General features: G+C 41.9%; 1 protein-coding gene across 2 annotated transcripts in view; it reads left to right on the plus strand.

Annotated features, from left to right (window-relative positions):
- The window catches only part of p115 (General vesicular transport factor p115), a 37,539-nt gene that overhangs the window by 7,136 nt on the left and 2,950 nt on the right, over positions 1–27,453 (plus strand). For both annotated transcript variants that reach the window (XM_084588898.1, XM_084588899.1), the window contains exons 6-17: positions 94–214; positions 984–1,342; positions 5,728–5,816; positions 6,799–6,953; positions 10,586–10,791; positions 12,288–12,398; positions 13,328–13,449; positions 17,155–17,336; positions 19,073–19,191; positions 21,290–21,428; positions 21,539–21,651; positions 26,824–27,012. In XM_084588898.1, the coding sequence (XP_084445024.1) occupies positions 94–214; positions 984–1,342; positions 5,728–5,816; positions 6,799–6,953; positions 10,586–10,791; positions 12,288–12,398; positions 13,328–13,449; positions 17,155–17,336; positions 19,073–19,191; positions 21,290–21,428; positions 21,539–21,651; positions 26,824–27,012 (1,905 nt within the window). The remainder of the gene's footprint in view (positions 1–93; positions 215–983; positions 1,343–5,727; positions 5,817–6,798; positions 6,954–10,585; positions 10,792–12,287; positions 12,399–13,327; positions 13,450–17,154; positions 17,337–19,072; positions 19,192–21,289; positions 21,429–21,538; positions 21,652–26,823; positions 27,013–27,453) is intronic.

Here is a 27,453-nt window from a genome sequence, read left to right on the forward strand (position 1 = left end):
AGCTTCTATGCAAAGGAATATAGTACATGGTTGTAAATAATAGCCTTCTCTTAAAATGCAGTCAATAACCTTCAATTTTTTTTCTCTCTCCAGGCCCTGCTTCTGCTTTCTCATCTCACGAAAGCTAATGCCAACATTCAGAAGATTGTTGCATTTGAGAATGCCTTTGATCGTCTCTTGGACATAATCATTGATGAAGGCTGCAGTGATGGAGGTGAGATAACCGCGGGTACATATTTTGTGAGCTTTTGATGTTTGCTGCATGCAGAAGGATTTGTCACCTTAAATTAACATTCATTTACTATGATTTAAGAAATTAGTAAATCTTTATTGATAGAAGCACTGGGGAAAAATGGTCAGTCAAGAAGGTCAGTGCTTTTTAGGCTACACACTGTGATATTGGGATACTTTGCATTTTGTCTACTACAAGTGCATGTTATTCGTAGCACCCATGGAGGCAGTGTACTATCATTTCCTCTCCTTTGTTTAATGGAAGTGTAGTAGTTTCGGTAATTGCCTTAGGCAGAACATTTATTTGTGAAAGAGTGCTGGTGTGACTTTTTTAAGAGAGTTGTAAAGGGAGGGTGACTGAGGGGGAACGTGTGCTGCTTATTTGAAGGTTGGTAACAAGTGGTTGCTTTTTGAGGCTGATAGTAGTAGCAGTTTTTGTCTAGTTGGCCTTCTTTTTTGGGCTCCTCGTTCCAAGATCAAAAAGAAGGGAGTGCCCTTCTTTCAAAAAAAAAGTTTTTGGCTACAGCCAACTTTTGAAACTGGAAGCTTTGCGAGGAATGCTCATTTTAGCTGGGCACTGCAGATTTATATATTTCACTTAACCTCATATGTGCACTATGTTGTTTGCCAGAGGAAATTAATCTTGCACAATATTTGATGCTCCAAAATGCTTGCCAATGTGACCCACAGTTTTGAGTCTTGCGTCTGCTAAGGAAAGTACTCATACTGTTGATGCTGTGTTGATTGCTTAGGTGTGGTGGTGGAAGACTGCCTTGTGGTTCTGCTGCACCTGCTCAAGAACAACAACTCGAATCAGAACTTCTTCAAGGAGGGAAGCTACATCCAGCGGCTGAGTCCCTTTTTCAATTACCACCACAGCCAGCAGCAGCAAGAAGGTTCCTCAGATGCGCAACAAAGTGGGGCTGGGTGGTCGGCGCAGAAAGTATCCAATATCTTCCACATGCTTCAGGTCGTGCGCTCGCTTGTGTCACCCACTGCTCCACTCAATGTCACCTCATCCTGTCAGAAGGCCATGAACCAATCCGGTCTGCTTGAGCAGCTCTGCAACATACTTATGGCTGTTGGTGTCCCTGCCGATATCCTCACTGAGGTCAGCACTCCTCCTTGCACTTTTAGCCCTGGTATCTTGCATTGAGAGCAGTCTACAGGCACATGTTATGGTTGTGTCCATGCATTCGTGTATTTAAAATTGAACAGTTTTGAATTCATCAAGGCATTGCGTTGCTGGAAATGAACTTCCTGAGGCATTAGAATTATACAAGCTTGTCACACGAACCATGGTTTTGACGATTGTGTTTAGGCTTTTTGTTCTTGTATCTGTAAGGCTATGTGGACATACACATGCTCACACTATGTGCCTTATTTAAGGTAGAGACTTGGCAATTTTGTACAGTTTACAAGTACTAGAAGCTACGGCACAAGGCACGCATCAAGAAGTTGGGTGACCACAGTGTATGATCACAATGCTGTGTGTCATCACTCTCTTTTGTACTGTTATTTTTTTTTTTCATAAATTGATGTGTTCGCAAGTTCAAAGACCACGGAATTGACATTTATGCCCCTTAGTGCAACTCGTGTAGCATTCCTAGGGCTCTAGATATTTGTAGAGTGAGGCAAGCATTTCTACTTAGCCCTTCAGAGCTTTGTAGTGCCAGTGATGCCACTGCTCTGATCCTACATGGCCCAACTGGAAACCCAGTAGCCTGAAGGCTTTCGAAAACAATGTAGTAATGTGATTTACACCGAAGTATAGAGTTTTGCAGATTGTATAAGTTGTCATTACTAGGATTGTGTGAATACTGAAATTTTCAAATAGGATAGCAGGAAAAAATGCAATCGAATATTGAATCGAATATGGAGTGTCTGATCAGTGAAAACAAACTGAAAATTAAAAAATAGCAAACATTGTTCATCTTTTTATTTCAGAATGTACATAGAATTTGCAAACAAAGTTAAAGTAGAATTGTACCGAAGTTGGAATGGGAATGGGAGCAGTTAGGGGTAAGGGTAGACGGATAATACCTAAGTAATCTGCGATTTGCTGATGACATTGCCTTGCTAAGCAACTCGGGAGATGAACTGCAAATAATGATTGATGACTTAGACAGAAAAAGTAGAAAGGTAGGCTTGAAAATCAATACGCAGAAGACTAAGGTAATGTTCAACAGTCTCGGGAAGGAACAGCTGTTTACATTAGGTAGTGAAGTACTGGAAGTAGTAGGCGAATATGTCTACTTAGGACAGGTAGTAACCGCAGATCCGGACCATGAAAAGGAAATAACAAGAAGAATAAGATTGGGATGGAGCGCATTCGGCAAGCACTCGCAGATTATGACTAGCAGCTTACCGGTATCGCTCAAGAGGAAAGTATACAACAGTTGCATCTTGCCTGTACTCACCTATGGGGCTGAAACGTGGAGGCTAACCAAGAGAGTTCAACTTAAGTTGAGGACAACGCAGAGGGCTATGGAACGAAAAATGGTAGGGGTAACATTAAGAGATAGGAAGCGTGCAGAGTGGGTCAGAGAAATAACTCAAGTTACCGACATTCTAGTGGAAATTAAGAAGAAGAAATGGACATGGGCAGGACATGTAGTGCGAAGAGAGGATAACCGATGGTCGCTTAGGGTAACAAACTGGATTCCAAGGGAAGGAAAACGTAGCAGGGGGCGGCAGAAAGTTAGGTGGGCGGATGAGGTTAAGAAGTTCATAGGGGTCAAGTGGATGCAGCTAGCACAGAACCGGGTTAAGTGGAGAAATATGGGAGAGGCCTTCGCCCTGCAGTGGGTATAGTCAGGCTGGTGATGATGATGATGTACAGAAGTTTCTACCCAGCTGAAAAATCCAGTATAATGTTTCTACAGGATTCCATAGCCTGGTTTATTGTACAGGAAAGACCTGCATGAAATCTGGTGCTGTCTTATCACTGCTGAATACAGTAAACTTTCATTAGTTCGGCTGTCAAGGGACCATAAAGAATGGTTGAATTAACTGGAAGCTCGAATTATCAAATTGGCTTGCAAAAATTGCCAGAAATCGTTTCCATTAGAGTAATTTTATCTGATGAACTCCTGCAGAATAGCTCTCTGCATTTGAAATGGTACCCAACCGAGAACGACTTTTTCTTTTTCCAGTTTCATAAGTGCTTCATTTTGTGCACACTGTCAGGAGGCCTCCGCTACCTTTTTCGCGGTGCGATGTGGTAGCAGTGGTCACAAAACGACCCTGTTCCATTTTGAGGATGGCACAGTCCACACGGTAAAGCATTGCAGTAAAAATTTGAATTGGAGCATTTTCGGTGTAGAGTTAAATTTCTATGTAACGAACCTCCATTTAGCGAACTTCTCAATATTACAAAGTTTTTCAATTCCCCAATGCTGCTCCCATTTATGTGCGCATATGTGAGAGCTCCATGTAAGAAACATGTTGCAGAGGTTGACCTTGATGTAAAAAACTGGCAGTGCAGACTACCTCTTAGTTACTGCTGAATTACTATAAATTTGGCAGAACACTGCAAGTTTCGTGGCAACGAAACGCAAACTGACGTGAGGGGAATGTCTGCGATCACAAGTGACGGTGGTTGATACATCGCGCCGTGTATCAGTGCCAACGGCACATCTATGTGGCAAACGCAGCAGCATCCGCTGCTTTCGCTTTTGGAATGTGGCACCGCGATAGTTTGTGCTGAAAATCAGTTAGATAACAGGACAAAGAAAAAAAACGCTGAGTGAGCAGTGTGCGCCCTTCACCGCCATGCAGTTGCTTGTGAGCTCTCACGCATCGGTAATGGGACAGCGGAGCATGCTGGCGAGGCAAAAGAATCAGTTTCTTGGGGCAACTGTGATGGACAAGCGGGAACGTGCATAAAGACAGTGAAGATGCAGGCGCCTCCTTGCAAGGCTGCAACACAACTGCATGCACTCTTGCCCAGACTCTGACTCCTCACAATCCCCCTCTCCCCACCCCTCTCATAGACACGTCGTGCAAGCTGCGGAGTCTCCTGCTGCAGTTGTGCCGTGCCAGTGCGATCGTGTAATTCTGGTTTACTATAATAACTTTGAAGGTGGTTTTCCTTGCATTCAGTTCGTAATCTGGTTTCTGTTTTGCATTGCTCTGTAGAGTCATCATGCAAAAACTGCATGAAACAAAAATGTGGATGCAATGAAAAATCGTGGACATTATACGATTTCATTATTACCAGGTTTATATGTATTCAGTAATTTTCAGATATTTGGAAAATTTCAAACATCAGGTTTTCAAATCAAATATGTATTGAAAAAAAAAGCGTATTCAATTCTTATTTGAAATGTTGAATATTCGCACACCCCTAGTCATTACAGAAAGCACAGGTTCTCAAGCGGCGTTGTGACTGAAGGCTTTTGTAGTTCCTCTTCCACCTTAATGCATGCAATGCTTAAACAACACCACCCATCTCTCCGTTACCCTTTTTATTTTGGAACTATTCATGCTGTAATTGCTTATGCAGCTTAATCAGCTTGATCGGTGATTTGTACTTTCTTCTCAGCTTTGTGTCTGAGCACACATTCTACACGTGTGGTAAGCAAAAAAGGACAGAAGCCAAGGTGCATGGAGTTTCATGGGGCCTGTAGAAAGCTGCTAGGTTCCCATTGAGGGCCTTTTATATAAGGGAATACTTCGTAAAAAATATGGTAAGGGGATGTAGTAGAAGTAAGTTCACTAAGGGCAGTGCTTTGTTTTCTGGTATTTTTTTAGTTGTTTTGCTGTGTTGATAATGAATAATTTTGCAGTGAAAACTGTTATAGGTTTGGTAGATTGTCGTGGGCACGTGGCAGCTGAATTCCATTGAACTGCCACCATGGCAGGTAGCAAATTGGAGAGAGGAAAATACTGCTCTTTACTTTTATGGAGGGGAGGAGAGGGGAGAGATATGGTGGGAGGTGACATGGGGCCTATTGGCTTGGCAGGTTATAGTGAAAGTGGTGGAATGCACAGCCAGAAGGTAGCTGCCATGGGAAGAAGCTAGAGGTGGCTACCGTGGAAGGAAGAGGCGATGAGGGTGGAAGGACGTGTAGCATGAGGGTGGTTCCATGGCAGAATTCAAGGCTGTAAGGCTAAACCAAAGATATAGCAGCTTTTGCTGATCCATGCATTATGCCCTGGCAAGCGTAGCTCTACTAGTTTTTTTATTTGCTGCTCCTGCATCAGTCCTGTATGTTTCACTAGCAGTATTTTTCGGAAGCATACTATCTGATGTTACGAGATGGGGTGAGGTAGATAGATGTGGCACAGCCAGGATGCATTAAACTTTGTGTTTTTTTTTTTCAACAGGGAATGCTGTTGGAAGATTATTCTGACCTAAATGTATATTTAAAAATGCCCATTCCCATTAATTTTTTGTGTTCTGTTAAAGTTTGAAAGCTTTTCCTTTACAAAGGATATTATATCTTACGCCTCCTTTGGCTAGTATTTGTGATGGGAAAAATTATCTTTCAGACAATAAACACAGTGGCAGAGGTCATAAGAGGCCATCACAGTAACCAGGAGTATTTTGCTTCTGTGAATGCACCTTCCAACCCTCCTCGGTATGTCATTTTTATTTTCTAATATTCCAGTTAGAACTCATTACATTCTGTGCTGCGTAAATGTCAAAAAGGTGTTGGCATAAGGGTTGGTTTGTGCTGGTGTTTTTTGTTGTAATAAATTTACAATTTATTACATGCAATTGTTTTCAAAAGCCTTGTTAGATTATTGCGTTTTGTCTCTATGCTCTGCTTGACAAAGTTTACATGTTTGAATTTGTTTCACAGAAGAATAGAGGGCCATATAACTGTGGTCCTTCATGCTTAAACTGCTATACTAGCTTGCGTTAGCTGGTGCTGTTGCAATGTAGCATCTGTTTTTGAGCAAAAAAAGTCCCTTCATGCTTTAACTTGTATTCACTGACTTGTGTCAGGCACTTCAGTTTGCTTGTGTGTGTTTTATTAAGTTTCAAGGCTAGTTTACATGGAAGAAGGTTAGTAGCACTAGAAGTTGTCAGAATGTGTGTTTAGACATGCTGTGAAACTTGAGTCTAGTCAGTTTTTGTTAACCTTTTTTTTTTAAGTTGACTTGATTGGTTGCGGTGACTAACAAGATACTTTTACATGCTCCTTTTTGTCACTATTGCCGAGAGGTTTCTGCAGCAAATATCTTTTGGCTTTAGCTGCATTAAGGCATCAGTTGTATCAGTTGCTGGGAGTCATTCTTGAAACTAAGGTTGCACTAAGTAGTAGAGACATCAGAAGATGCAGAACTGGGTGGATACTTGTTAGAAGGTGCTTGTAAGGATAGAAGTGGAAAGTATCAGTTCGATACTCACTGATAGTGCAATTTTAGAAGCAATTGCGTTAGATTTGTAGAAGAGAAATGCTGGTTTGCTTCTAAATTCTTGAATTACACAAGTTGTGTCAGCGCAGTAGATGGAAAGAAAAATATGGTTTTTCTTAGTGTGCTTCCAAGCATGCACACTGAGCTTGCATCTCAAACCTTTCATCCCGCATTTGTTTCTCTTGTTTCTTAAAACAGGCCTGCCATTGTCGTCCTGCTAATGTCTATGGTCAATGAAAAGCAGCCATTTGTCCTACGCTGTGCTGTCCTCTACTGTTTCCAGTGTTTTCTGTACAAGAACGAGCTGGGCCAAGCACAGATCATCCAAACTCTTCTGCCAACGTGTGCAGACAGTAAGTTGGTGGCCTCACATTCAGTTGTTTGGAATTTTTCACTTCCCGATGTGGTAATATTTGTCCATGGAGCAGGCTTAACTGCTAAAGTTTAAAAGCTGCTTAGCAATAGCCATTCACAAGCGTTTTTTAGGGCTGTTAGCAAATTAAACGTACATCCAGCTCTAAGTAATTTATATAAGCTTGTTTAAAAAGAACTATTATTTTTTTAAGTACTCTAAGGGCCTCGTTGGGCATAAGGGGGGATGGCACAGTTTCATAAGGAAAAATGAAAAACCTTTCCATAAATGCATGGAGAGTTTCATTGTAATAATGTAATTATCAGAAAAGCAAGAATGGAAGAACACAGATGGTGCAATGGGCAAGAATGCACAGTATAGTGCAAAAACGTAAAGGGCAGCAAGTTCGAGTAGACTGCAATGCTGCTGCTGATTAAAGAAATGTCAGTAACAGTGAGCAGAAGGATGATTCGGTTATAACCACAGTGTTTGAGGTGTTCTTAAAATCTGTGATAAAATGGGTTTGCAATTTTTGCCAAATATTATAGCCATGACTTAGCGAACTGAAAATTGAAAAAAAAAAAAAAAGAAAAGTTTATTACAATTTGGAAATTATAGAAATTATAGAATATAGGAAATTATAGAATTTATAGAAACTAGAAATGTGATCCCGGCCGATGCCCATGTAAGTCTATGGTGTTGGACGGAAGATTCCTTCTGACGTTCACACTGCACTTGGTCCTTGCATTGTGTAAGATGTCCTCTGCTTACACACCTTTTGACAGGTGTACATAAATGTAATTATGAGATACAATGTAAATTCTATGTTAGCCAATTTTATCCACTTTGTCTTGTTTTCAAAGTGGTACACTTCTGACCGCTGATATGTGCACTGTCAGCAATAAAGTACTCAAATATTTCAGAGATGCGTTTTCCATGTAAGAGGACGAGAACATTCGAGTTACCTAGCTGTCACTTACCGATATGCATGCGGCAAATCAGCACACAATATCGCTTCTTGATTCTGAGCTTGCAGCGCACTGCAAAGCCGAATAAGGGGGTTTTGATCATGACATGGCTCGCAAGAGGACTGTTGCCACCTTGACCACGACAACAAAAAAAATAAGCAGTGAGAGAGCTGTAACGCCCACGTGAATGGCACTCTGATTTGGGTTTTCACATTACTGCTCATGTGGGCAAGCTACTGTGAAGTAAGGAACACTAAGTCAGTATCAAAAGGAAACGGATTGCGGTTATAAGCAGACTCACAATTTTACTAAATTCCGGGTTATGAACAAAAGCAACAAGCTGGTGATGAGGAAGAGATGAGGCTACGATCGTTTGAAATGGCCAATCCTGTTCCCATGTCTCAGCCACTCTAATCCTGTGCCCAGCCCAGCTTTAGCTGCAGGCAATCACTAATTCATGCTCAAGATTGACAGAAAAGCAAGCCACAACTTCTACGACAAGCCGCCCTGAGTTCAGAAAATAAAAGCAAACAAAAAGTTTATGGCAAGCACATTTTTGGCAATAGTACATTATTATCACGATAAATGACGCTGTGTGTGCAAAAGCAAATAAAAACAAACAAAGCATGAATTTTGACAACGGATCATGTGGTGCACACGGTCGAACCTCCAGAAAGAATCTCCCGCATTAGACGCTCGTTAATTCAAACATTGGTGGGAATTGCTCTGGTTAATTCGGACTGGCGAGCGCATTGAAGTACAACGCTTGTAGCCAATGATCACAGAAATAGACCTCCCCGAGCCTCTATTGCATGGAATAATGGTGCCTGCACACGTCATGCGCGCTATGGGCGGCACGAAGATAGTAGGAAGTTCCCCATTTCCGACTTATAGCTCAGTTGCATAGTTTCGGCTTTGCTTTTTTGAATGAAGTCACACTGTTCTAACAGCTACGCATATATCTCTCGCATGCATCTCCATGCTGCTGCCAGTGTACTTAAACTGCACGCTGGACATGTACAGTTTTGCCGCACTGCATGCTTCACTACAATGCTTCACCGCGTAGATTGTGCAGTGAAGCATCCTCAAAATGCAATGGGACTGTGCAGTGAAGAGGCACTGCTTTTAGAGCGTCATGCTGCGAAAAGGGTAGCAAAGCGTTTTTCGATTTCGGAGCACGTATTCAATGTTTCCAACAGTGTATGTAAGTGAAAGCACTTGGCGAATCCGGGAAAAACAACGTTTTCACTTGGTTTTCATCCTATATGCAGATGACCATCATACAGGTGTTTATTAGACAAAATTATTGAAGTGATTTTCGGCAGTTATTTTCATGTCCATTCGATAATTCGAACTTTAGTTTAATTAGAACATTTTTTCTTGTCCTTTGAAGGCTGAATTAATAAATTTTCACCGGTAAATTTAATATATGTCATTGTATAAAAAATACACTCTTAGTGACTGAGAGCGTGGCTTATGTACAGATGTCAGTGGGTTGTTTCTCTATAAATAAGTGGTGGAATCGGAGTGCGGTTAATTAGAAAACAGTTGACCTGGTGTGTGCTGTTTGTGTTGTGTTGTATTTGTGTGCTGCGTGAAAGGAAGCATTCCATTTTTCTGGAATTAGTGTTTGCAATGAAACGCAATTCTGAGATCTTTGGCAATAAACGGTTTTTATCGCCACAGAGTCTGCCTGTTGCTTTAGCCATTTGGCAGTAGCATTCAGTTGGTTACAACTAGGCCGTGTACTTTCTGGTTTTAACCGATAAATATCCACCGGTAAAAAAAAAGGTGACGGAATTGGTTAAAACTGAAAAATGCCGGCTTTTTGTGCGCTCATGCTAGCCAAGGACCCATTCTCGACGAAAAATTTCCCATACAGAAAATGGCTATCAGGCACTGTCAGATGCAGTCCAAAGGGGGTGGTGGTGGAGGAGAGCCTTTAATTCCAAGAGGTAGAAGAGTGGGTTGAGACACTCGAGGCTCTGTCGCGCCAGTCATTGAAATGTATCTGCTAGCACCTCTGTTGCTGTACTAAGAGACTATTTTGGAAATATGTAATTCAGCTTCTCCCCAAGACTTGTTTTCCAACCTAAAGAACTTGTTCCCAGATGACGTTCCAATATTCTTCGTGGAAGCAGTAGTAGGAGACCTACTAGGAGAGCTGCCGGATGAATTCAGTCCACGTGAACAGGTCTGCAGACTCGTAGTGCAGGTCAAGTGCAAAATGAAAAAACGAGAGTCTGAGTGCCGCAGTTACCATCAATACACCGTGACCGCTGTTGTCAACCCTCCTTTGTAAAAAATCGCGTGCTGTCAATGCAAAGGAGCATGCTAGTATGGCTGAAGGCAACTTGTCTTAATTATACTTGCTATCTATTACAATCAACTGTCAATAGTGTTTTGCTCCGAAAGTCAGTAAAATTCGTGCCTTTTTGCACCTATAAGCATGTGTGCTTTGAGAATTTTTTTCACCAATAATGCTGCGTTTTACAGACGTTTGCATCATGCAACTCGCCGAAAAACACTGATTTCAAAAGCGCAAATAAATGCCTCGAAACATGTGGCAAATTTTAGAAAAAATAAACACTGGAAAGTATGTGTCTGAGTTACACAATTGCTACTGGTGCCCTGCCACATGCCACTGCTTCCTCTTCTTTGCCAGTGACAAGTGTGACTGCTGGTCAGCTGTTGTGCGGGGGTCTGTTCAGCACGGACCCACTGAGCAATTGGTTTGCGGCCGTGGCCCTGTCACACGCACTTGTTGACAACCCAACGCAGAAGGAGCAGCTGCTGCGTGTGCAGCTTGCCACAAGTGTGGGCAACCCACCAGTCTCCCTCATGCGCCAGTGCACCGGCATCCTGCAGCAAGTGAGAAGTTTTAACTCTTTCGTTACCACGCCTATTCAAATCTATCCCCGGTGATTAATGCTTTAAATCGCCAACTTCGACATGTTAGAATAGTTTTTTTCGCAGCTAGCAAACTCAGTGGTTAGTCTGGGCACTGCACTTGTAGAATCAGTTCAGATGTTTTTGCTCTGGCAATGTTTTGATTTTTGATGAAACTTTTTGAGAACTAATATGCATGTGTTGTTGTGAAAGGGGGCATGGCGGCCAGGCTTGAAAAAAAAAAAAATACCAGCCATTTGTAGTAGTGCAGTATTAACATCAAATTTTTGTGATAAAGAGACTTCCAGCAAGTCAAAGATCGAATCATTTTGTTGGTTTTGTTATCTGTGTTGAGGGGTGATGATTATCCGAAAATGGCGCCAGCTATTTACTAGTGAGCTTTGATTCTGAGTCCGGGTGGTTTTATTTCACGAAAACACATTCCTAAAGGTCCGCCACATACGTGTTAACATATAACCGGCCTTTGCAGCTAGTTTGCAGCAGTCTTGGTTTGATGTCTTGCGAAAACCAGGAACTGCTTCACCGCATGGCACAAGAAATGAGGCTGTTTCCACCTGTAGTTTTTTGTATGTATCTGAAGAACGGCTCTGTACAGGTAGTTTATTTTTCTACATAGTGTTCCTGGGTCATTGATTTTCCAGATGTATATTCTAAATGAAATGAAAAAATGAAATCCACTTTGTCGTGCCTATTAAATACTTGATAATGCTATTGTGATCAGTATTATTTTCTAAGATGCAATGGTCAATTTCTTCTTAACCAAGGATGATAAATCTGCTGTAGTTAGTAATCTGTTTTCTGATATTTTCTGGAAAACACGGTATATGAAACAAACACTTTTTTTTTTTTTGCACATTCAGTATATTGATATTAGTTTGATAATGATATAGTAGGGGATCTTGAAAATTCAAAAATGAGTGCTTTTCTCTACATTGGTTGCTGAGCAAGTTTCCCAAAAATACTTTGATGACATGATGAATCACTGCAGTGCACAGAGCATGTGCCAGCCAGAAGTGCAGGTTTTAGTTTTCAGTGTGGCATTGCTGCTCTCTCTCTCTTCCCCCTTCCCCTCTTTTTTTTTTTTTTTTTTTTGGGGGGGGGGGGGGGGGGGACTATTAAACTAGATTTAAAATATAAACCAAGTACTCCAGCACTAGATAAGAAATTAAGAAATGCTTCCGTTACTGCCACACAACAACATTGCTACCATACTGGACAGTCGTAGCATAGTAGGCTGTTGGTGTGGTCTCTTGGTTTTTCAGGAGGCAAACATTATTATATTGGTGGCAAAAAGCCTGACTACGCTTTTCTCCTGACTGAAGTTTTGCCTATTACTATTTTTCACGTATGCACAGTAGTAAAAATATGGTTGCCTTCAATGAAGGGAACTAGAATGAGAGCACTTTCGGGCTTCTTCCCTTAATGCTTCTCTCTCTATTTCTCTGTGACACATGCAGGGTGGGAAACTGCAAACTCGGTTAGGCTTGCTCATGCTTATGAGCACGTGGCTGGCAAACTGCACCCTGGCTGTGACAAGCTTCCTCAACATCCCAACAAACATCCCTTATGTATCCTTTTTCTTTTTGTTCGAAGCAGTCACAAAATCAGCTGCCATCTCGAGATCGTTCATGCACTTGCTAAATTGACTCAGTGTGATGTGTAATGGCACCACAGAGACCTAAGTTGTCTAAACAGCGTTCTGAAAACTGTATGAAAGCAAGAGAAAAGATCGTATGGGAAAGTAAGCGCAAAAAAAAAAAAGAAACACAGGAGAGGAGACAGGACAACGTGCTTCCTGTCTCCTCTCCTGTCTGTCTCCTGAGAGGAGACAGGAAGCGCGTTGTCCTGTCCTCCTCTCTTGTGTTTCTTTTTTTTTTTTTTGCGCTTACTTTCGCGTACAATTATGAACCAACTAGCCCAGCAACAAGTTCTACTTCAAGAGAAAAGAATATAATAATGCAAAATTTTTGTGCATGGAGTTTTTTTGAGCAAAACAGAAGGGAGTTTCCTAACCTCCCTCTGCTTATTGGCTGATTGCTGCTTCTTGTGACCCACTCAAAAAGTGCTTTTAGCCAATTTCCTCAGGCACCCTAAACAAGGGTGAGAGCATAGAATAGCCATTAGGTTTGTTTTATGTCGCTAACAATCTTGCCCTTATACATGCAGATAATATTTGAGTGCAGGATCCTTGAGCTTGTCAGGTGGAAATTAATGCATTAGCATCAGAGGAGATGCTTATGTGTTGAGTTTGGGCTCAGGTGGCCATAAGCATCATTGCACCTTTAATCAGAAGTTGACATTTGCCTTAGCATAACATGCATGCAGTTTAGCTTAATTGACTGTGCTAAGTATGTGAAAGGTTAATTGAAAATGTTTCAAACCTTGTATTGATAAGCTGTACATGATGCATAAAAGCTAAGTGATTGCAAAAAAAAATAAAAAATCTAAGTGAAAATGGAATTACCTAGGTTGTGTGGGATCCTTACCTTGTTTACAGCTTACTTCCCAAGTTGGCCTCGCAGAAGGTGATGAGCATGAAGACTTAGTTCAAGGCCTGTGTGCATTTCTTCTAGGCATTTGCATAGAGTTCAACGATGATTCGGTTCCTAGCTTTACTAGGTGAGCAGTTTAATTGTTATTCATTTCCCACAGGACTGGCTCATAAGTGTTAAGCTTTGATTTGCAGGTCTTGTCATAGTTCTGGTGTGTGGGGAACCTAAGCTGTCTGTTTATGAGCAGTGCAGTAATGGTTGATAGCTCTACTGTGCAAGAAAGCATGTGATAGCTCACTAATGACAGAGCATCAGAACCGACTTGGGTAGTGAATCACAATACAATTCAATAAAAGAATGTGGACATGGAGGGAAGGGTATGCACTGAGGTGGGTGTTAATCGCAACTGAAATTTTTATTGCACTTAGAAAAGGCATGTACAGGTGATTTCACACTTAGAGGGAAAGTGGGAGCGCATGACCACCGCTTTGTGGATCGCTGCTGCCGAAAGTCTTGGAGGATTGGCACTAATACAATTGGCTGCTCTTTCAGCACCTACGCCTTGTGCAGCCCATTCTCGTCGGCTCAAAGCAGCAGCGACTCTCAAAGCACGATGGTCATGTTCTCCCAGTTTCCCCCTAATTATGAAACGGAGTGTACTCTAGAATTTTGATTCAGTATCCCACTGGGTTGCAAAAAAAAATGTTTGATTTTTTTTTCACCATACAAAAGCGAACATTTACGTGCAAGACTGCTGGAAATGCATTCACATAACGAAGAAAGAAACAAATAAAAAAATACGTAAAAGAGAAACAGCTTCATGAATCTATATCAACTTGTCCAGCTTTCTTTGGTGATCATCAAAGGCATGTGACAGCTGTCCATAATTGAGAAACCTAGCATAATTGGTACTGCTAAAATTTCCACAACAGATGCACTTTGTTCAGGCGGGATGCTTACGAGTTTAGTACTGCAGTCCTTTTTCCCAACATCATTCACATGCTTTCTGCTTGTTTGTCCCGGTAGTACTGAACTTGGAGATGGCCTGGTAATTGATAATATTGCTTTATCAGACTTTGGTTGTTCTGTTCTGCTTGGTTGGAAGTTAGGACATTAAAAGGTACGCCAAAAATATGAATGGTAAATTCTTTGGACTGCCTTTAATTGTGGAACTTTTATTTTTTGTTGCAACCCTAAGTAAACTGGTGTATGGCCATTTATTAGTTTCATATTTTTCTTATATTCGATATACTTGCATCATTCCATTGTGCACATCCTCCCATTGCAAGTATGTTCACATCATTGTATGAGCGTCATATCAGTGAAAATATATATGCTTATAAAATAAGCAGCACCAGCAAGGAGGCTACATAGCTGCATGTGCATTTTGGTGCACATGCCATGGTGACTCAGCTACTGTGGCATTTTTGCTGCTAAGCAGGATACTGTGCATTTGATAGGCAGCTGCGTCATCGGCATTTTCAGAATGGGAACATGGTTGTATATATACTTCATCACATCCATTACCTTGGCGGATGTGATAAAAGGGCATGCCCTACCATTGGTCATGCACCTTCCGTTTTAGCATCTGGTGTGCCCCTTCATAGGACACAAAATACCCATTGTTGGAAGTTTTTTTGTTTTGTTTTGTTTTGTACTCTCTAGTGGCATGTAGCTTCCATTTGACATTTGCTTCAACTGGGTCTGTATTGATGAAAATATATTAATTTCACTTTGAAAATTAAATTTTTCATTAGTCAGTACTGCTGAAAGGTATTTTGACTTGTAAAATTGTGCTTTATGATAAGGGAGTAATTACTGTATAGCATCCACCTGAGCGCAGCCATACGGCTACAAAGGAGAGCTCTACAGCTTCCTTGTAAACAGTGTAGTTGAAGAAAAATTTGTTCTGGTCCGGGATTGTGAACCCGAGACCACCACCTGTTTAGGTCAGTCACTCTACCAACAGAGCTAACCAGGGTGGCCAGTAACCCGATGGTAAGCTGAGAACGGATTGATCAAGAATTCGAATGGGAATGGTGTTTTATTAGTAATTGCTCCCTTATCACACATCTGTTTCACTTTGGGAGATTCTCCTAAAATATTGGACAAAATTATGGTTAAATTACATTTTCGGCAGGTAATGCTAAAGGAGCCCAAATTTAGGAAGCTATCTACTAGGAGGAGCAGGAGGGCTGCAGGAAATTGGGTCAAGTGACGAGATCATAAAGTTTAGATCTTGTGGCTGAAAACAGTGCTAACACGACGAAAGAGAGAGAGAACACGGCGCTGTCCCCTCTTTTGTTTGTTGAGGCAATACGAGTAATGGGAGATCATTGGAAGAGGCTTTTGTCCTTTTGGAGGCTTAACTTTGGTGATAACAACTGTTATCTTGTGTAAATAGGCACTTGCTCCTGTAACCTTTTGACTGTTTTTGCCGTACGGGTACTGCGCTAAACGCATAGTGTTTAAAAATGTTCAACACTGGGGGCGAGTTTTTTTTTCCACAATATTCGACAGTCAAAGGGTTAATAATGATTTTGATTATGGATGATGGCCGTTTGCAAATTTGTTTTAGTAATAACTAGGTAGCTGTTGTGAGCTGGGTTACTTCCTCATAATAATTTGTTTCAGACAGTTTACTTATGAGTAATAAATAATTGACTAGATATGCCATTTATGTGACTGTGAAGTTTATTTTGTAAGTGGAGTTTAGGGCTTTTGGGCTCACCCCAACTCAACCGCGTAGAACATACTGCAGATAGCACCCACAAACCCCTAATCAGCCTCTAAGCATATGGACTTATTTTGCATTTCTTGCTGGAATTGTACCACTAGCTATTGGGAGCTTTTTCAGTGCACATTTTTGCAGTTTGTTTTTCTGCTCCCAAGGGGATCCTTAAAGCCTTTTTTAAACTTCGGTGTTTTCGACAAGTGGGGGATGTTTGTGGCTCTTGCATTTTAGAATACTGGCTAATGCAAGTTGAGTCACCATAAATATGAAGTTTCTCCATTGGGTGAATTGGAAATTCATGCTAAGTCTTCAGTAAATCTAAATGTGGAAGAAAAGAGGTGGTGTTTTACTGCACCAGTACATTAGGAAATGTTCTGGGCTCTAAGTGAGAAGAATGCTTCGAGTGTCTCAGTACAGAGTCGAATTATTTTTGAAGGGGCACGGAAGGCAAAGACATCTCACAAATTACTCGCTTAAAATTTGTATGTGGGATGGAAGGGTTCTTTTTGTTTGTTTGTTTGTTTGTTTGTTTGTTTGTTTGTTTGTTTGTTTGTTTGTTTGTTTGTTTGTGGTGTCAGAAATCCATGAAATAATTTTTAGCCACAGCAACTGCATATTTCGTAAACTTTTTCGACCACAAAGGTTTGCAAAAGCAAGCAGACAGTTTAGGAGCACTAGTTTCTATTCTCTTTAGTATTAGTGGCTTATAACCTCTGTATCTCATTCCGCTTTCTCTTACATTTCACAATGATTGCATTTAAGTGAAATGTGCGTAATTTGTGTGATGCTTGTGGCATCGCAATTTTTAATTCTGTATGGCACATCTTTCTTGAAATACTTCTGAATACTAGTTTTACATGATTTTATAGTGACCTGCTTAGCTGGTAGCCTAGCAGTTAGAGGAATACAGCTATGATGGCTGAATTTCAAATTTCATGGAATGCGAAAGTGGCCATGCTAGCTGACGCTTTATCATACATATCAAAAGGATCGTGGCTCATATTCTTTTGCATAGCTATTGAGTATGACGTTAGCATGCTCCTGGCCAGCCAGTGGTTGCTGGAGAAGCTTATAAGGGCGTTTCTTCCTGATGGACAGAGAATCCCTCTGCCAGCTACTGATGAAGCGTGTGGGCCTGGACACATTTGTGGACAAGCTGGTCGCAATCCCCAAGCAGGAGTGCTATAGTCAAGCAGCGCAAAAGCCACAGCTCAAGTACAAGCACCCCTCAGAAGTATTTTTTGACTATGAGTTCTGCCGCCTGTTCAAGTCCCTTGAAGGTAATGACCCTAGCCCAGTGATTAAGAAGACATTTACGTCTAGGGAAGTCTTGTATTTCTCTAGGACCAGGAAAGACTGCACCATAATATTGTTAAAGGCCCCATTCCCCAGTGAGTCAGGCATCGGCATTGAGCGAAAAACCATGCCTCTGGCCAGTGGTAGTTGGAAAGTCACATGGCTGGGCAATGATTTTTCGTTGGGTTGCGTGACATCACGAGACCACATAACAGCTGGCAGGAGCTGACAACTCGGGCAGCTCCTTTAAGATAGGAGGGTGAGATGGAATCGAACCCTCTGGGAAAATTGGATCCCGAGTCAGATACGCTACACCTGGGCCTTTTTAAGGTGGAACTTGTGTCTCCCCAATTCCCTGTACTTTTCACATGGCACCCCTTATGTCTGTTCAAATTCTGCCTGCAGTTTTACGCAGTTGAGTAAAGCACACTTGTGCAGTAACATTTCTTTTATGGCCAAAACTGCAATTCTGTTGCGGCTTGCATGGCACTTGATTTCATTGAAGCACATCGAAATAGCTACACAGAGTCCAACGGTCAAACTTTTTGCTGTCTGTCGGTGTGAAGTGCATGTATACTTGCAATTAGTTATCGCGTGGCATACCTTAAGTGCACACTACAAATCCTTGAATTAGTGGACACGATGGGCTTTTTGAGTGCAGTTCTAGTTCAGGATGATTTAGTGCAGTGTTGTTAATCTTAACAATTAGATCACATTATAGAATGTTTGGTACTTATGACATTTTGCTGTAGTGCACCATATTTGCCAAAAGTAACTAGGCCTTACGGCTAGTGTCCGAGCCATGTAATGGAGCCCTTTTAGCGCCTCTGAGGACAGAAAGAGTTTGGACGAGCGTAAAGGTTCATCTGACCTTAGACGCCACGAGACTGAGGTGTGCTACAAGTGCTCCTCTAGGTGGCAGAGATTCAAACTATGCAGTCTGTTTTGCCAAGAGGTGGTACATTTATTCCTGTCTGTGGCATTACGATGTAGAAGTATAACATTCAGTGGTATATAACACCTTGTGTCAAGACATGCTGGCGTTCTAATTTCAAATCTTTTTAAGCGCTGATTCCTGGGACTGAAACGTGGAGGCTAACGAAAAGGGTTCTGTTTTAGTACAGGACAATGCAGAGGCCTATGGAATGCGCAGTGGTAGGTGTAACATTAAGAGATTGCAGAGTGGGTTAGAGAAATAACTCGAGTTACTGACATTCTAGTGGAAATCAAGAAGAAATGGGCATGGGCAGAGGATGTAGTGGGAAGGGAGGATAACCGATAGTCTCTAAGGGTAACAATTTGGATTCCAAGGGAAGGAGAGCATAGCAGGCGGTGGCAGAAAGTTAGATGGGTGGATGAAGTTTAGCAATTTGCGGGGGTCCAGTGGATACAACTATAGCACAGTACCAGGTTAATTGGAGGAATATGGAAGAGGCCTTCATCGTGCAGTGGGCGTAGGCCTGCTGCTGCTGCTGCTGATGATGTGCTTGCAGTGCTACATCACATATCTTAGGCAATTTAGATTCAGACACAGGGAAACATCTGACAAAGGTATCCTGACACCTAATCACGTCTGCTATGCAGTTATGGTAATTTTAGTCCAGTGACACCTCGAGCACAGCTAAGCAGCTGTGGCTACTTTTTTTTACCAGTGTAAAATTGGAACTCTGTGGTACTCACTAGGCGTGAAACTTCAGAGGACGTTGTTGCTTTGTTTCAGGCACAATAATAAAGGCAGTACAACCACGGCCAAAAGATTTGCAGAATGGGCCCGAGTCCAATATGACGGCAGAGCAGCATTCATTACTGCTGCAGTACAAGGGTGTTATAAGGGACCAGGTAAGCCAGGGCATCAACTTGTGCCAAGCTTCGTCTGGGAACCCCACCCCTAGTTGGTTTGCTGCTAAAAAAATAATGCATAGCTTGTGTTCGCTCTGCAACTTTTAAGGTCAGCTAAGTGGGCTAATCTCTCCACTGAAAAGGTGCAGATAGACTGCAATTGTAAGGCCATGTAAACAAGATTTTTTTTCCCCAGTATTTGTGATGTGTAATTTCTGTGCAACTCGATATTTGTCACGGTCTGCGGTTAAAGGCTTCCGGAAAAGCACTAGCCACATACCTCGGGCAAGGTCGTTGACTATCACTAGCCAAACTAAACATGGTAGTCGGGTCTGGGCATCTTGCTTTGTCAAATGAGGGCAGGGTGAAAAGACATGAGCAGTGGTGTGCACTGGTTTTGTGCATTATCTAGGAGAGGGGAGAAGTTGTGACCTCGAGTGAGCAAATGCCATCAAACGATAGCGAGACAGTTTCCAGGAAAAGGTGCATTGCTAGCAAAACTGGTAACCACCACAGGATATTAACAACCAGAATGGCAGTTGACGTCATGTGCCATTCGTGAAATTGAAAATTGGTGGTGCCTGCAAAGTGATGGGCATGAAAATGCGTCTCTGTGCGGAACACGTGACCTTCATACCTCACGCACTGCGATGCTTCCCCACTGCTCCAGCTGAGGCAGGTCAGAGAGGGTCACATGGCACGTGCACCATGAGGTGGTGTGCACGCTGCTGCTGTTTTCCAATTCTGCGACAAATGGCCAAAATCTGCTGAGCCACAACGTTGGGGGTGATGTTTACTAAATTCCAGAAATTGGTATGGTCTGTAATTTCAAAAAGTTTACCATTAGAATTTTGGCAAGCCAATAAACTAGTTATTGTGATCCACCTGTTTTTGTCCGCAAACATTTGTGTTACTATGCCACAGAAACCATCATTTTGCCATGAAAAAAAAAAAAAAGAAAAAAAGCTTATTTGTAATATTAGTGTTGGGCTTCCCTGCAATACCTGCATATCAGAAAAAAACAACCCCTGTTTGCGTCTAGCAGATGTCCCTGGGGATTAGTGTACAGTCCTATTAGTGCCATTAAAGGACTATAGACATCAAACTTTGGTGGCATTTGTCTTGGTAAGGGTTGGTAAGTCGTTTCTGTATATCGATTCGCACACAGTTTTCGCCTACGGCTGCTAAATAATTTGTAATTGAATTTTTTTTCTCACGAGTTTCAGTTTCGACAGTTGAGAGATGGCTGTGACATCACAATCATGTCTTGATGCGCGGCATGAAAAAACAGCAATATAATCCCTCATTCTTCACCTTTAGTTATTATTGTTCTTGAGGCAGGCTGGCTTTATTATTGTAGTGAATTCAAATGACACGCCAATTATTATATTGCTATATTTTCATCCCTCGAACGACCTAGACTTGACTGTGATGTCACAGCCATCGCTCAGCTGTTGAAACCGAAACAGGTGAGAAAAGAAATTCGATTATAAATTATTCGGCAGTCGTAGGCGAATGTGACATAGTGATCCATGTACAGTAATGTCTTAGGCATCATTACAAATTGGGTTTCTATAGTCATTTAAGGAAGCTCTGCAAGCCACACTGAAAAGTTCAGTGCTTTTTTGTGGGTTCATATTGGGAAATCTATTGTAATGGAAGACAAAATAAAGGGAAGCGAGTGTAATGTCCCTTTCTTAGTAGTCATCATCCCTTTCCGTGCAGTGGACTTTTTATGTAAATATGGTCAATCAGTTCAAGATATGCTGCTGGAGGTAGGTGGGTTTTTTTTGTGTGGGCAAAATAACCTATGTTTTCTTTTCACAGACCAGTTCAAATATGCAATCTAATCATGCTAGGCACATTCTAGCACAATGACATGATGTGTCTGTGGGGTACTTTTCTTTTGCTGGCAGTACAGAATTGAGTTGGCCTGAAGTACACATAGGCTTTCCATAACCTGGTTTTTGCTTATGTAGTTTCATTTAAAGTTGGTGGTGGTGGTAAGCTTTCAGTATTGATTTGGTAGTGATTTTACCTTCCACAAGTGGAACAGCACCATATGTGTTGTACTTTGTGCTGTTCTCATTGTCCCCAGGATGAGAGGATTAAGTCCATGACCTCCGAGCTAGAGACACTGCGGCGAGAGAATCAGGAGAGCACCCGTGAGCTCAAGGAGATGGCTGAAACTATGCAGCAGCTCAAGGATCAGAATGCCCTGTTCAAGGCTCAGAGGGGTAAGGATTCAATAAAGGAAACCATGCCACTTTAAGTTTAATGTCAAGTTTAGGTTGCATGGAGGCTCAGCTATCCCAAACAACTAAGTGTGCTGTAACGCCTTACGTAGTGGCTGCTGGCAGTGGGCAGGGAGACAGCAAGAGCCCCAGCCCCGAGCTGGACCAAACCAAAAGAGAGCTTGAAGACCTTAGGAAGCAGCATGAACAAGTGCTGCAAGAACTGGTGAGGCTTGTCACACAGCTTCTTTTCTTTATCTCACTGTTGTGCTAACCACATCCTCTGAAGCACTTAGGACAAACATACCTCGTCTTTTGCGGCTTCATTTTTTTTTAAGATAGTTTGGTCAAATCCAGCCTTATGTTACAGACAGCAACACAAAAATTTAACACCCTGCCATAGTGGCTCAGTGGATTAGGGCGCACAACATCTGAACTCGAGGATGTAGGTTCAGTCCCAGCTGCGGCATCCACTTTTTCATGAAGGTGTACTTGATGATGTCAGTGCACATTAAAGATCCACAGGGGGTCAAAATTTCCAGAGCCCTTCACTACAATGTCCCTTACTGCCTGCTTTGCTTTGAGACATTAAGCCCTATAAACCAAACCAGACCAACCAAACAAAAATTTAACAAGAGGGGGGCGAGAGGACGAGCCTTAGTTTGTTAGCCAACACTTCAACAAGAGAACTTGCCACCTCTTGCTCACACTCTTTTGAGTTGTCAAGAATAAAGTATTCCTTCCTTCTCTCTATCATATATGGACAGCAGCATATCGCCAACACTTCAATGTAAAGGCGCGCAAATTTTCAAAATTTACAATAGTTCTCAATTAGTGTTTGCTACCCGACTCATACCACACCTGTTCTGTTTGAAATATTCAAGCTTTTTGGAACTTTCAGAAATTGCAAAAATTTCTGCTTACCTGTCATGTGTCACGTTTCCAGTGGCGTACAAGAGGGCTACCTCATCCTTGCCACATCAGCTAAATTGGCCTTTCCTTTGTAGAAAGTGCACACAGGGTAATGCTCTGCTCAGGCACCGCTCCTCATTTCTCTTCAGGTGTATTTTTCCATGAAAATAGTTTATGCAAGCTTCAAAAAAGCAGTTTAGTTTTCAACAAAAACATCAACCCTGTTTTGTAGGCATGTATAAAATTTAACGAAGTTTCACAGTGGTAGGAAATTGTAACATGGAAGCATCAGGGTTTTTTCTGTTGTTTCCAAAACATTTGATATTTGCACATCCCTTCATGTGGACTATGTTTTAACATTTGATATTACACACCCCCTACTTGAGGGCAATATTTTTTCGTATACAAATATTCCTTACTTAGCAATCGAGGCTGCATTGCTCGTGATAGTGTTGAGTATTGCATGTGCAGTTTCATCCCTCAAAAAGCCTCTTGCAGAGAGTAAACACTGTTTTTCAAAGCAGAAGTGATGACACGGACAAGCAAGCCAACAGTGGGTGACAGTACTGTAGGCTGAATCTCACTAACCCTCCAATTTGTGCAATTTGATTGTCATTTTACTGCATTTATTCTAGATGATAATTGTACAACCCCAAAACAGTAATTTTATATTTGCCATGGCCACTGGCGACAAAATGGTAGCAAGAAAAAAAAAGTCTTATAACACCATTTCAACATTTTGCTGCTGCTTGTAATGGCAAGCGGTAAAATGGTTTCCACGTGTTTGCACATGCACGCATAAGTGTGTACACTCATAATTGTGCATGGATGGGCACGAGTAGCAAATAACGTCTACAGTAGAACCCCTCTATAGTAAAGTCACTGGGAATAGCAAAAATCTTTACTATATCAGTTGTTGGTTATGACATGCTCCTAAAGATGCTGTCTGGTAATTAAATGGCTACTTACTAAACACGCCTTGTTGCTTAATGCAAAGAACACTCTAAGACACCTTCCAACTCTCTCTTATCTCTCTTCTTGCCATTTTCTTAATAAGATTTTTTGTTTACATCTTGTGGAAGTACCTCTTAAGCATGAAGGCAATGTGGCTAGGAATACTACCGAGTTTGATTTCATGTGAAAACCAATGCCTTGCATGAACACGACATCTTTGCCTGTTTCTGTCATTTAAGAGGCAGTAGATGAGAAATGCACATGGCAGGCAAGTGCTACAAAACGGCACATGCTGTGCCTCCAGTTCTTGCTACCGCTGCTTCATGCTTCACCATGCTGCGAATGTTCGGCAGTTTCTTCCCTTCCCTATTTCTCGCTGCATGTTTACTCACTTTTACTTTTTTGAATAGACCGTGCCGCCTTTTTTTCATATTTGTACAAAACTTTATTTCATTTCCTTACACACTACATGCTTTCCTTCATGGCTCCAAGGTTTACGCAAAGTTGGCTTCTCATGAGTGCTGCTAAGTCTGGTGGTAAAGGCATTAAAAAAAAATGTGGTCTTTTTTTTTTTTTTTTTTTTTTGTCAGAAAAAAAAAAATCCTTTGCGATTCCAGATAATGCGCGTAAGGTGACATAATTTTATGGGAAGTCATTGCTGCGGCCAGATGCACTTTACTATAATCAATTTCTACCAAGAATGTCTACTATAAAGGGGGGAAAATGTACAATTGCCTATGGATGTTGAACTGAGACTTCAGTTTCACTTTATTATATCCGAGCTTTTACTATATCCGAGTTTACTATAGTGGGGTTCTACTGTACTAAACATTTTTAGTGCTGAGAATGGAACCTAACAAAATCAACATTAAAAATAAAAGAAGGAAAATAAGTCATATGCAGCAAGAGTAGTGAGGTGCTTAAAGTGATCATTCCAAGGCTTTGTTGGAGGGGTGCCATGTTCTGCATTCATGTTATCTATGGACTAAGATTGATTGCTGGCGTGTGGGTAATCTTTTATTTGTATGTGTCATTTGACACCTTTTGAAATTGCGACCATGCAGTATCTTTTAGCTTGTTTTTGTTTCTTCTAGTGTGCCATTTTTATTGACTGCAGCTCAGTTGCACACCAATATAGAGATGTGTTCACCATAGAGTTTCTTACTGTTACCCAAAGAGAAAGCTGGCAATTACTATTACCTAGAGGGAAAGCTGGCAATGCTGCAGCAACCATGGATGCTCAGAGCATGGGTCGGTGTGCTACCTGGTGCAAAAGAGCCGGACTTTTTTGGATGCTTTGAGTGGCATTACTGCAATGCCTCAGAATGAAAATGCTGTTTCAGCTTATGCATTTGTGCACTGACATACTATTTCAGTGAAAAGTTGACATAGCAGCTGCTCTAGGGGATCCGTGCAGGAACTTTCTGGGTTAGGAGAAGCTGGATGGTAGGCGCAAGTCCACGGTTGATTTCTGAATCGTTATTGGCTCATTTCAGTCTAGATCATAAAAGGTTGAATGTGTGATATTTTAGAAGAGAAGCAACAGTTACATTACCTGCAGGTTTCGAAGTCAGGTGGTGGCCACTGTTGTGCCGGAGGCAGTATAGCCCATAGCTCACGTCATCAGTTTCGTGATCGAGAGCTGCCTGCTCCCTTGGCAGTAGCAATGAAACCGAGTCAGCATCGAAGAAATGAACAAAAGCCTTTTTGTACATTATATAGAGGGCATATTTACAGCAGAATCAGCATGGGGGCCGAAGACTAACAGCTAGACACAACTGTAGTCGCACGGCAACTGCCGGGGAGATTATGATGCGTCTCCTCTTTGCAAGCAGCACAGCACTCGGTGAACGCTTGTATAGGTGTCTCTCTCCAGAGTCAGTGTGCTCGCTTATGTAGCGTGGAAAAGTTGGTAGCACCCAAATTGTCCAATCCAGAGGGAGCATGTGACGGCGGCCCGAGAGGTCCAATCAGCAAGCACGCTGGTCGCTTGCTTCAAATCTGCCACGATGCGAAAGCAACTCGCCGCTAGGGAACCGGCGCCAGGGTGTCTGGCATTCCAGATGTGTTTGATCATGTTGACCGTCCGATGCTTCCTGGCAATGCGCCCAGAGCCGGCAAAGAGGGTGTGAGCAGGAGAAGCCCGACATTCGGTTGAGCGGAATCCGGGTGGTTTGCCCAGGCACAACATCGCGTATTGCATGCAGAAGCAACTTCGTTAATTCATTCATGGTAAATATCCGCATGTTGCGCTCGTCAGCATGAACATGTCCGTCGTTTGTGGTATGAAAGGTTTCTGCTTCTTATTTCGTGTTTCTTTTTGCAAACTCCACACGTGCAGCATCAGGACATGGTGAGAACTAGCACTTGGCATGCTGATGACTTCTTGAGGTGCAAACATAGTGCACAAAAACGATAGTGGTGAAAGCGCAACAGCAGACAACTTTGCCGTTTTCTGAAATGGCTCTAAAATAAAAGCTCAAGTGTTTGAGCGATAATCATATTTACGCTGAAAAATATGCCTTTTGAGTGCAAAGTCTCAACGGTGTGCTATATCTGGCTAATAGGAGAGAAGTATATATTTTGGGCAAATTTTACATGCTTTTCTGGCATTTTTTGCAATTTATAGGTGGCATATTGAGTGTTAGGAGATTTGTGATTGTAAACTGATGTATATTTTAGCATTATTTCTTGGCCAGACGTTGTGGTTCTGCGGTCTGTAGTGTGCTAGCCCATGATGCTTAACGTGCCCATTGTGACTGAAGTAGTCTTTAAGAAGCTTCATGCAAATTTCCGAGGCGGTTGTGCCAGCTTCCCCTCTAGGTAATAGTAGTGAGAAACTCAGTGGTGTCCACTAAGCTTTAAATCTTGGAGGGGTATAAGGACAGCTATGTCCGACATTTTGTTCTTGGTTCTGCATTTTTGTCTGAGGATGTTGTTATTAGCTTTGTGTGTCAGCAAAATATGCATTGTTTGCCAGGGAAATTGCATTATAATATATTCCTGCTGCTTGATTTCAATGTGTGATGTTTACATCGAAATGGAGTCCATGATCAGCTTTTTTAAATAAGTGGCACTGTGGCCTACCCTCTGGGATAGGCTACAATCCTCACAGTTTACTTGTTAAACTTGCCTGTTATGAAGGTGCCTGTATTCCAATTTGCACGTTTTCTAGCTTGTAAAGATTTAATTTTCAGTTCAAATAGCAATTGTTTCATAAGAATGTATTGATACAGGCCAACTTCAGTTTGTTTTCAGTGTCGTGTGATTTAATAGTGCTGCTACCTACACTAATATCTCACTTGCTGGCAATTTATCCTGGTTGATTGCAGCTCTGAAATTGCTGTGTGAAGTGCCTGGAAGTAGGAAGATTTTCCAGATGTCCAACTTTCTTATATCAGTATCATTTTTCTGTTGTTTCTTCTATTCTTCACAAGTGTGTTGATTTTCATGCCTTTATTTCGAAAGCTGCATGGACAGACGAGAGCTTTGTGTCTTGGATATTCAGTGCACTTACTCCCTCACAATGCAGGAAACCGTAAAGGCTGAGAAGATGAGCCAAGCATTCGCTACAGAGGCTGCCAGTGGCCCATCTTCTAATCTGGCTGACATACCTGCAGCTGACCCAGCAATGAAAGCAGAACTTGACTCTGCCAGGGAAAGAATTGCAGCCCTCGAAACAGAGGTGTCTTCATTACACCAGGTTAACACCGCTTTAAAAGTGAGTTGACAGTTCGGCCTAGTCAAGCACATTGGTTGCCTGCACAATGTGGTACAGCCATGATAATGAGCCATGTAAAGGATAGCTCTTATAATACTGTTTGATTGTTCTGCCGGCTGATTGCCATTGATGTGGGATCTGTTGATTGGAGCGGGCAGTTTCCGTATCTGCTGCACATTTGGCACCATTCCTCTTGGTGCGCTAACACAAAGCACTCCAGCTGTGTGGCAAACTGTTGCTCTTTGACACACAAGAAAATTCTACTCAATGCTTAAAACCAACCCTAGACGGCATTGGGAATACTCCCTTTAAGACCTCCCACCCTTGTGCAAGCCTTAAAGGGAGTATTATGATGACATTTTCTGTATAGGTCAGTTTTTTCTTTCATTTAATGTAGAAATATGATGCTCATTTTAGTGAAGTCTTCTTGTGTAAGGTGAC

This window comes from Amblyomma maculatum, chromosome 1, assembly GCF_055883805.1.
Source record: "Amblyomma maculatum isolate TAMU_Amacu chromosome 1, ASM5588380v1, whole genome shotgun sequence".
In the NCBI taxonomy this organism is placed as follows: Eukaryota; Metazoa; Arthropoda; class Arachnida; order Ixodida; family Ixodidae; genus Amblyomma; species Amblyomma maculatum.